Raw genomic sequence first — 11,262 nt, forward strand, 5'->3', positions numbered from 1 at the left:
TTGTGAATTACACTAAAACAATTCAGTTTGTGGACTGAGGGAGGATTTATTGGTACAATAGTGCTGTGAATTCAGTATAATTTTTATGGTGAATGGAAAATGTATGCTTTATGTCAAGGTGGAAAAAGACTGAAATGTGTAGGCATATTGTTTTATTTTTGTTATTTGTGGATCTTTAGGACAAAGAAAAGGACATTTAAATAAGAAACACAAAGAGAAAAGAAAGATATTTGGTTTAATGGGAAATAAATTCTGATGAGAGAAGCTGAACTGACAGAACGCAACGTTGCCTGTCCTCATTATTTCTCCCATTTACAGAAACTTTTATCTGCCTACGGGATCCAATGCCTGGACCTGTAACACTTACATGAATACATATTTACATGTAGATGTGTAGGCTACAGAGCAGCAATGTGTTTGTTCACTGTGATTGTATGTCTGTCAAATTCCTTGTATGTGCATTCATACATACTTGGCAAATAAAGCTGATTCTGATTCTGAACTGAATAAACAATAACCAGGATCCCCTGGTGCAGCCTGCGTTTCCCACATCCAGCTCACTCTTCCTCCTTCTCTCCCCCTATCCCCCCGGTCTTCTCCTGGTCTCTCTCTCTTTTTTTTAAATATTTTTTTTTCTTCTCTCATGTCCCTCCTTCCCCATGTCTGTCCCGTCCTGTGTGTATATGTATTCTACTTGCTGCCTTCTTGGCCAGGCCTTGCTCGTAAAAGAGATTTTTTATCTCAAGCAATTTTTGCCTGGTAAAATAAAGGTCTAAAAAAAATAATAATAATAACAACAACAATAACAACACTTATTTGTTAGCATATTACATGGACGCAGATTTGGATGTTGACGGTCTCTACCAATGTCAAGGAACTGATAAATATTCCCTGCCCACATATTTTATATTTCTGTCATCAGATCTGGTTGTTTCAGGGCTGTGAGCGGCTGCTGGGAACTCTAAGCAGACTGAGTTGCCAGGTTTGTGTGTTTTGTGCAAAAAGTGCGCTGTTCTTTAAAGAGACGGAGAGGGGAAGCGCAACAGAAGGGGGATAGCCGACATGATACCTGGCAACCGTCAGCCTGCGCTACGCAGCTGTTGCCTAGCAGCAGCGCTGACGTCAGCTTCTGTTCTGCAAGACGACGCGAGCGGCAGGAGATTTGAATTTAACGGTCTTATAATATGGAGGCAGTAAAACTAGGAGTCTTTTACTTTAAATTCAGACCACTTGCTTTATTTAGGATTTGCAGAAGTTAACAGCTATAAGCTATAAGAATAGATAAAACTTTATTAATACAAAAACCCAAATAATTATTTTAGTAATCAAGTATCCTGTCCCCCTCCACCTGATCCTCCTGGTCTTATTCATGACTTGTCTTGGGTTCGCTGAGAGCATTTACCCTATTTTGATACCAGACATTATCAGTTTTTGATAAGTCTTGCAGTTTGTTCTGGACATGAGCAGAGATTAACTATTTGTTTAGTCCGGCCCAAGACTTCTCTATTAACTACACAGAATAATGATTCATACTTAAACTTTTAACACCAAATCTGTATTTACATTCTTACTTATACACTCAGTGTCCACTTTCTCCAATCTAATGCAGTTCAGTGCAACAGCTCTGCCATAAATTCTGCCTTTTATAATGTTCAGTTTCTGTTGACAGTGTGGAGGATGTCTACAACTAATTATTACTGAGGTTGTAGTTTGCAGAGATCTTGTACTGGACGACTTTATATTCAGAGGTGTTTCTCATTTTCTGTCCTCCCTATCAGTGCCTATGTTGGCTTCCTAGACTAAATTACTCCCTTGCACCCTTCCATGCTCTTGGTGAGTTTCCTCCTGGGGCGTTGTCTCCCTGGCTGGACTTGGTGTTCTCTGGGTGTTTTCCTCTGTGGGCTTGTTTCTCCTGCTGGAGGTGATAACTTGGGAACTGGTGACATGTTGGTGTCGTATTCGATGAGCAGTTCTGGTTTTCCACTGCTTTCTGGATCCTCAGTGGTCGAATGGGGTTGTGGGGGTTCTGTGTTTTCCTCTGTGTTCTTGTGCTTTGGACTTTGAGGAACTCTCTCTGTCTTGTCTGGGCTGTAATGTGGCCTTCTCCAGTGCTGAGGCCTGAGTGTGTACTGGGGTCTATGTGTGCATTGTGGCCTGTGTGGCTGTCTCACTTCCTTTTTGGCTGCTTTTGTGGCCTCCTGAGTCTGTCACTCAGTCTGTCATCGATGTCTGTTATTTCAGGCTTTTTGACCGTGTGGAGAGCTATCATATCAAAGCAGATGTCTTTGATCAGCAGTGTGAGTGTTTCTCCACAGGAGGCGACTTTCACTCCTCAAATGTCACACAGAGACACTGTGGAGCCATATTCCCAAATCCTGAACCCCGGGTACAGAGGCTCAGTGAAGGTGTTGTTGAAGGTGTGGAGGTGGATCAGTGTGTCACAGGAGACGCTGTAGAAGGACAGAGAGCCAGCAGGCCAGTCCAGATACACTGCCACTCTGTTAGAAGAGGGATGGGCAGGAATGGCTGTATATTTGTTATTGTGCCACGCATAGAAACCACCATCATAGCAGGTCAGAGTCCACGACTTGTCATTGAATCCAAGAACAGAGTCATAATTGTCGCCTTTCCTGCTGACTCCTCTGTAAGTCACTCCCATATAAACCTTTCCCTCCCACTCAAACTCCCAGTAGCAGCGACCAGTCAGACCATCTCTACACAGGATCTGTTTCCAGGAGTCAAACCTCTCTGGGTGATCAGGATATGGCTGCTCCTCTGCCACTGCTGTCACCTTCCTGTTGTTCTCAGACAGGACGAGGTTTCTGTTTGCTGTGATTATGTCCAGTTTGAGTTCACAGGAATCTGATGGAGAGAACAAGACACAACAGACCTGCAGTGGTTATTATCTGCTGATTTATTAACAGTTTGATTATTGATCTGTTAACAATTTGATGCTGACACATTGAGGGAAAATACCAGCTGCTGCAGTGCGTCATTGTTTTGTTTGTTTGACATGATAAAATAATTTTCTTCTCATTTGGTTTAGTACATTTCTCCAAACTGACATTTATGTTGTCAAACCATGAAGACAGCCGCTGAAGAAAATGTTTGAGTGTTACTGCTGTAATCAGTGAGTTTTTCCTAATCAAGACGTTTATTTCTGTCAGCAAGCTATTGTTAGATTATTTGTTAAAGTTTCTGTTAGTTTTGAAAAATTGTAAAAGTTTACACAATTTTGTGAACTGTTCTGAGACAGAGGAGCTCAGTTGGGACAGTTTTCTGCAGAGAGTTTTTCAGCAGTTTTATTGTGTTGAAACAATGATAATGTACAGATTGTGTGTGTTCACTGTTTCAACAGTTTGGGACACTAGTTTGGAGAAATGTGTAACAAAGAGTTGGGAAAATGTGTAAATATTAAAAGAACAAAGCCTGTTTTTGTGATGGAGCATCAAATATAATTTTGTTTGGTTCAACAGGTAAAAGCAGCGGAGAACAAGCAGCAGAAACCGCAGCTGCAGAATGCGAATATTATTGTTACTTGTTATTTCTTCCAGATCGTGATAGCATTTCATTGCTAATGTTGGCTAGCTGGTTGGAGTGCGAATACAAGCTAACATTAGCTAAGTTGTCAGGCAGTGATTCTGAAGTGGATTCCATCCACCAGCAGCTCCTGGCACCTGCCTCCCATACTTCACATGCACCTCAGCCTTTGGACTCCATCCATGTTGCATGTTCCCCCCAGTACCATCACGAGTCCTTCACCCCTGTGGATGCTCCAGTGGTCACTGAGTTGGCCATCAAGGCCAAGTTATCCACCTGCTCTCTGGACCTCATGCCCACCGGACTTGTGAAGGCCTCTGCCCTGTCATCATGAGCATTATCAACTCCTCACTCCTAACTGACACTGTACCTTGCAGTCTCAAAATTGCCTCAGTCACCCCTATCCTAAAAAAAACCTGGTTTGGACCCTGAGGACCTTGGTAACTACTGGCCAATTTCTAACCTCTCCTTCCTAAGTAAGATCTTGGAAACAGCAGTTGCCGCCCAAATTCAACAACACATGTCCAACTATAAGCTTTTTGAATCATTCCAGTAAGCTTCAGTGTTGTGCATGAACGAGTTCAAAAGAACGCGTTCACTGAACACGTTCATTTTTTTAAGAACGTTGAACTGAACGCAATGTATTTGTAAATAAAGAACTTGAACGTGAACTCGTTCAGATTATGTGAGAGTCAGCGCCAATGTTTAGGTCCAATTATTGCGGAATTTCCCTTCTCCTTTTTAACACGGAATATTGCGGAATTTGACATAATTTGAATGAAATGCTGTTTTTGTGTGGAATATGAACATATGTCTGGGGAAAATTACATGGACGGAAGCAAATCTGGGTGGCACAACCCCTCCAGTGGTTTCACCTGCACCTGCACCACCAAGAAAAACATTCCAACACCTGCACCGGCACCGTACGAGTCCAAAAGCAAAGAAACTTTCCAGCTACAGCGGCGCACTGACAAAGATTGTGTAACAACGCGAAGAGCTACCACTCTGCGCTATTTTCACTGGCTAACAGCGGCACACTGGCTTAGCTTGTCTATTCAGAGAAGAGGTATCACTTCGGCTTATTTTTCAATCTATGTTATCACATGCATACTACTGCTCATTCATTGGTAGCTGAATTGTTAGGTCTGTTTGATAAGTAATTTACATTTTTAAAACAAATAATTTAACATTGTTCAATTATTAATAACATATCATTTTCACCTTTTACTGCTATAACAATGTAATTGTTATAGTCGGATGTGTGGGACGGATTTTATAGGGCCCTACATTGATTCCGACAGCAAAAATCTAACCTTTCTGTGCAAATCATGTCCACCTGCGCTGAAAAACACTTTCAGCGCAGGTGGACATGTCAACTTCAAATTTGAAAAGGCATTTGGAGTTGAAGCATCCATCCAGTGTGAGAAAATATCTACAAGTCCTTGACAATCCCAAAAAGTCATCAAGAATGGGCAAGAACACCCCCTGCCAGCACCAAACGACCCAAGTCACACTGCCTGCAGCCTTCAGGGGTATTACTGGATTTCCCAGCAACAGGTAGACAAATTAATAATGGACTACATTGTTTGAGATTTACAGATTTCTACAATTCCACTAGGACAATATATAATTGTAAACAGCGAACAGTTTTAGGTGGTGATGGATGTCATAGTTTTCTTTGAAAAACAAGGTCAGTCTTTCATTCTCACTTTTCACCTAAAAAAACTGAAATGAACTGAACTTTGAACTAGTTCAAAATTGAAATGGTGAACTATGAACGTGAACTATTCATTTTTATACTGTGTGAACTGAACTTTGAACTAGTTCATGAGAACTATGAACTTGCACAACACTGGTAAGCTTATAGACCTCACCACAGCACGGAGACCGCCCTGTTGAAAATCACCAATGACCTCATTGCTGTTGAATCTGGCCACATCGGTATTGTTGTTCTCCTGGACCTCTCCGCTGTGTTTGACATGGTTTCTCACACTATCCGCCTGGACTGCCTCTCCACCTATCTCGGACTCACTGACAGAGCCCTCTCCTGGTTTCAGTCATATCTCTCCAACAGGCAACAGTTTGTCACCATCAGTGGTTCCACATCCTGGACAGCCCAGTTAACCACGGTGTGCCACAAGGTTCCATGCTTGGTCCATTACTTTTCACCATATGCATGCTTCCCCTTGGTCAGATCATCCGCCACCATGGTCTCAGCTTTCATTCCTATGTTGATGACACTCAGTTGTATCTCAGCACCACACCACCCAATCAGCTCCCTCTTCAGTCCCTAGTCAACTGCCTCAGAGAAATAAAGACCTGGATGACCTCTAATCTCCTCAAACTTAACAGTTCAAAGACAGAGCTCTTGGTTGTGGCTCCCAAGGCGCAAGTCCATAACCTGGGCATTATTCTGGACTTGACCCTCTCCTACAAATCACACATCAAATCAATCACTAAATCTGCCTTTTATGACCAAAACAATATCTCCAGACTCCGCCCCTCACTCTCTGATTCTTTGGCATGAACAGAAATATTTATTAATGTGCACTGTCCCTGTTAAATACAATTAAATAAAATCAACTAAATTGACACTTACACTTCCTCAGACCTGGTTTCAACCACTGCTCTCCACCATGGTCCACCCTGGAGGAAGAAACAGAGTCAGAGCAGCAGATTCTCTTTGAGGATGGAAACATGGGCAGTACATAACCTTCCCTGTGAAGGATTTAGCAGACCACATCACTCATATCCACCATTAAACATGAAACAATACTCCTCAGGCCTCTGTAAGACATTGTGTGTGTCTCTCCATACCTGAGAGCCTCCAGTCTCCAGGTTGGATCCTCCAGTCTAGCAGAGAGCAGCTTCACTCCTGAGTCTCCTGGATGATTGTAGCTCAGGTCCAGCTCTCTCAGATGGGAGGGGTTGGAGCTCAGAGCTGAGGCCAGAGAAGCACAGCCTTCCTGTGTGAGCAGACAGCCTGACAGCCTGCACACCATCACAAACACAATCAGTCCACCACATCATCTGCTTTGTGTTTTCACAAAAACCTACACAGCTTAGGACATTGATCAGTGACATGAAGCTGCATATAAAGTGAGATTTAAACATTTAAACAATATGTAATATTTTCCTTGGTGGTCCAAATGATAATAACTCAGCAGTGGGGGTTCAAGTGGTGTTGATCAATAGCAGTGTCTGCTGAGATTTCAGCTCTGAAAATAGCCAATCTGATTTAACACTTCATTTTGTTTTGGAGAATTAGAGCAGAAACCTTGGGAAAGATTTTCCTGTTTTCACCCAAACTAGGACATTTTTATTCTATTGGCAACATGAATGTTGTCACCACGTTTCATGGTGATCCACCTTAAAGCTTTGGAGATTTGCTGCTCTGGACCTAACTGCTGAGTGACCGACACGGTGACGTACAGGCCTCTGTTTCACAGCAGGGCAAGAAGGCATGAAGACAAAAACACTGAACAGATGATCCTGATATGGATCTTACATGGTTACACTTTGCAGATTCAGGATCACTGAGCTGAGACAAACTGCTTTGAGTGAATGGACCTTAGTGTGAAATGTGACAAATCAGTCAATCACTGTACATGGACATTACCTGAGAGTCTCCAGTCTGCAGTGTGGACTCTCCAGTCCAGCAGAGAGAAGCTTCACTCCTGAATCCTGCAGCTGGTTGTCGCTCAGGTCCAGCTCTCTCAGACTAGAGGACTGGGAGCTGAGAACTGAGGCCAGAGCTGCACAGCTTCTCTCTGACAGATTACACACACTCAACCTGAGAAGGAAGTAAAGATAAAAACAATAATATTACACCTAGTTTTCTCTTTTTGAGATAATAATATGTTATGTGGTAAATATGTCCAGTTATTTATAAACTTACACAGATTTCTTGGAGGCTTTGACCAGTGGCAACAGCCTCAGAAGAGCCTCCTCTGAAGCAGAGTATTTCCTCAGGTCAAACACCTCCAGATCTTCATCTGATGTCAGTAAGATGAAGACCAGAGCTGACCACTGAGCAGGGGACAGTTTGGCAGTGGAGAGACGTCCTGAACTCAGGTACTGTTGGATCTCCTCCACTAGAGAATGGTCATTCAGCTCATTCAGACAGTGGAACAGGTTGATGCTTCTCTCTGGAGAGGGACTGTCCCTGATCTTCTCCTTGATGTACTGGACTGTTTCCTGATTGGTTTGTGAGCCACTTCCTGTCTGTGTCAGCAGGCCTCGTAGGAGAGTCTGATTGGTCGGCAGTGAAAGACCCAGGAGGAAGCGCAGGAACAAGTCCAGGTGTCCATTTGGACTCTGTAAGGCCTTGTCCACAGCACTCTGGTAGAGGTGTTTTAGTTGGGAGGTTGATTGTCCTTCTGACAGCAGATTGACTCCAGAGTTGATGAATGTCACAAAGACATGAACAGCAGCCAGAAACTCCTGAACGCTCAGATGGACGAAGCAGAAAACCTTGTCCTGGTACAGCCCACGCTCCTCTTTAAAGATCTGTGTGAACACTCCTGAGTACACTGAGGCTGCTCTGATATCAATGCCACACTCTGCCAGGTCTGCTTCATAGAAGATCAGGTTGCCTTTCTCCAGCTGCTCAAAAGCAAGTTTTCCCAGAGACAGGATCATCTCCCTGGTCTCTGGAGTCCAGAGTGAATCTGTCTCAGCTCCCCCATGATACTTGACATTCTGCACTTTGGATTGAACCACCAGGAAGTGGATGTACATCTCAGTCAGGGTCTTGGGCAGGTCTCCTCCCTCACTGGTTTTCAACATGTCCTCCAGTACTGTAGCAGTGATCCAGCAGAAGACTGGGATGTGGCACATTATGTGGACGCTTTGTGGCGTCTTGATGTGGGAGATGATTCTGCTGGCCTGCTCTTCATCTCTGAATCTCTTCTTGAAGTATTCCTCCTTCTGTGGGTCAGTGAAGCCTCTCACCTCTGTCACCATGCCAACGCACTCAGGAGGGATCTGATTGGCTGCTGCAGGTCGTGTGGTTATCCAGAGGCGAGCAGAGGGAAGCAGGTTCCCCTTGATGAGGTTTGTCAGCAGAACGTCCACTGAGGTGGACTCTGTAACATCAGTCAGGATCTGGTTGTTGTTGAAGTCCAGAGGAAGTCGACACTCATCCAGACCATCAAAGATCAACACAACCTGGAACTGCTCAAACCTGCTGATTCCTGCTTCTTTGGTCTCAGTGAAGAAGTGATGAAGAAGTTCCACCAAGCTCAACTTTTTCCCTCTCAGCAGATTCAGCTCTCTGAAAGTGAATGGAAATGTGAAGTGGACATGCTGGTTGGCTTTGTGTTCAGCCCAGTCCAGAGTGAACTTCTGTGTTAAGACTGTTTTCCCAATGCCAGCCACTCCCTTTGTCATCACTGTTCTGATTGGTTGATCTCTTCCAGGTAAAGGTTTAAAGATGTCTTCACATTTGATTGGTGTTTCTGGTCTGGCTGGTTTCCTGGATGCTGTTTCAATCTGTCTGACCTCATGTTCCTCATTGAGCTCTCCACTCTCTCCCTCTGTGATGTACAGCTCTGTGTAGATCTGATTCAGAGGTGTTGGGTTTCCTGCTTTAGCAATCCCTTCAAACAAACACTCAAACTTCTTCTTCAGGTTAGATCTGAGTTCACGTTGGCACCCTGCGAGAGTTTCTGAGTGGAAAAAAACAACAATGAAAACATAAACAAATGGATATTGTATTAAATGTAATGTGAGAATTTCCTGGTAAAAGTATCTATTGACATTTTTCAACTCTAAGAGTTTAGCAAAGGCTATTTCATTTTATCTGCAATCATTTCCATGACAACAGTTCAATGACATGGTTAAAGGATAACACTGGTATTTTTCAGTCCGGGCCCTATTTGCCCTATTTGTCGTCTGTATCAGATGCTGAAGGGACATGACAGAGCATCGGTATGAATGAGACTGGGGTGTGGGAAGAGGAGGAGGAAAATCTGCCCCCTGTTGGCTGGGAGAGAAATACTCATGTGTAAAAAGTGTCAGACGCTGATATAATCTAATTGAAGGTTTATGGTGTTCAGCGGAGCTCAACTCGGCTGGTCCAAGTGAGAAACTGAATTTAAAAAAATCTCAGCCTCTTACTGCTCTGCAGACGCTCAGCCAGCTCCTCCTGCTTCATTCTCCTCAGGAAGTGCAGTGTGATCTGCAGAAAAGCCTCTCTGCTGCTCCACCTCTGCTCTTCCTCCTCACCGTCCAACACCTCCTCATCCTCCCTCTGCCTCTCGAAGCATTCTGGGTAATCTGGACTCAGAGACCTCTGGAGGTTTTTCAGCTCCTTCTTCACAAAGGTGACCATGTTCTCCTCCAGCAGCTGCAACAGAAAAATCAAAGAATCAGACTTCCACATTAAAATCTGGACACAAAACACCAAATCTAATCCAGGTCAAAGAGGCTGAAAGATGTAAAGAGAGCAGCACGGAGACGATTCTGAGCAGAATGGTTGTTTTTCAGTTGGTATGTTGTTGTACATTTACACACCATAAATATGGAGGCCAGGTCTGTTTGATGCTGCTGGGCAGACTGAGCACTGGGAACCTCTGAGCTCTGCTGGTGGACTCTGTGGAGGACACACACACACACACACACACACACACACAGAGAGAGAGAGAGAGAAAAAAAACTCAGTCAACAGAGTCTGAAGGTTGGAATCAATTCTGTATCTCATGACTGTGAATCTGAAAACAGAAGAAAACATCAGTTTTATCATCAGTTTGAAATAATTACCCATAATCCACAGGGTGCTGTTCATCTTTGAAGTCAATAAGTTCATGTTTAGACCGTTCACTCTTCATGGACACACAGCTGGGCTCAGGGGAGTCTGCTCTCTGCTGCTGGATCCTGATAGAAACATCAGGAACACAGTGAAGGGATCTTCAGCGAGCGAGTCCTCATTAAAAAAATAACTGTAATTTTACTTTCTCATTAAAGTTAAAATGCTAAGACAATAATGTCTTACTTATTTTCAGAGGCATATTTGTCTAAAACGTGTACAGAAAGTAAAGTGAAGAGATTTTACCAGAGATTAAAGGTTATAAAACTGTGAATTTTAATAACAGAAAAAACATCTGTTGTATCATCAGTTTGAAATAATTACCCATGATCCACAGAGTGCCGTCCATCTTTGAAGTCAATATGTTGATCCATAGACTGGTCACTCTTGATGGACACACAGCTGGACTCAGGCTCAGGTTCAGGTCCAGGTTCAGGTTCAGGTTCAGGTTCAGGTTCAGGCCTTCAACACAACACACACAGAGCTTTTCCTGTGAATAATGCTGCTGTGCTGATTTGCCTGCTGAGCTCTGAGATGGAGAACAGTCATGGACAGTCAGAGATCCTCGTCTTACCTCTGAGCTTTGGTCTGGCTGTCATGTTCTCCAGACAGAGTGGTTCTAGAGGCGGGGAACCTCCTCTTCCTCTTCCCAGCCGGTTCCATAGCAGAGCCAACACCTTGACACAGACACAGCGGCTGATTGATGACAACAAGCTTTCCATGACAGGATATACGATACTGATATTTAGTTTCCTGGGGTTACATTTGTGATAATTCTTTTGTCTGGGACTAATTTAGGAATTATTTTTTAAATATATATTCTTTTAACTGCTTACTAATTTCGTGCTGCATTTCTCATCACCTTTTTTGTGTTTTTTAAAATCCTAATCCATTTGTTCAGGTTCCAAAGGGTT

General features: G+C 43.5%; 1 protein-coding gene across 1 annotated transcript; it reads right to left on the reverse strand.

The window, feature by feature from the left end:
* Window positions 1-2,167: 2,167 nt before the first annotated feature.
* On the reverse strand, window positions 2,168-10,802 carry LOC115356446 (NLR family CARD domain-containing protein 3-like). Its single transcript, XM_030047616.1, has 8 exons — window positions 10,673-10,802; window positions 10,057-10,135; window positions 9,661-9,889; window positions 7,439-9,209; window positions 7,160-7,333; window positions 6,358-6,531; window positions 6,140-6,186; window positions 2,168-2,862 (listed from the first exon to the last, which is right to left on the reverse strand). The coding sequence occupies exons 1-8, from the start codon at window positions 10,720-10,722 to the stop codon at window positions 2,333-2,335; spliced, it is 3,054 nt and encodes a 1,017-aa protein (XP_029903476.1). The 5' UTR covers window positions 10,723-10,802; the 3' UTR covers window positions 2,168-2,332.
* Between the last annotated feature and the right edge of the window lie 460 nt (window positions 10,803-11,262).

The sequence above is a fragment of the Myripristis murdjan genome, chromosome 24 (genome assembly GCF_902150065.1).
Source record: "Myripristis murdjan chromosome 24, fMyrMur1.1, whole genome shotgun sequence".
NCBI lineage: Eukaryota > Metazoa > Chordata > Actinopteri > Holocentriformes > Holocentridae > Myripristis > Myripristis murdjan.

What these genes read in the sequence shown, in the direction of transcription:
- LOC115356446 (XM_030047616.1), bottom strand. Translation starts at nt 10,722, where the DNA reads ATGGATCAACATATTGACTTCAAAGATGGACGGCACTCTGTGGATCAT. An exon ending in GGCTGAGCGTCTGCAGAGCA is followed by an intron (nt 9,210 to 9,660) that starts GTAAGAGGCTGA and finishes TTTTCCACTCAG; the next exon opens with AAACTCTCGCAGGGTGCCAA. An exon ending in GAAACCAGGTCTGAGGAAGT is followed by an intron (nt 2,863 to 6,139) that starts GTAAGTGTCAAT and finishes TCTCTCCATCAG; the next exon opens with ATTCCTGTGAACTCAAACTG.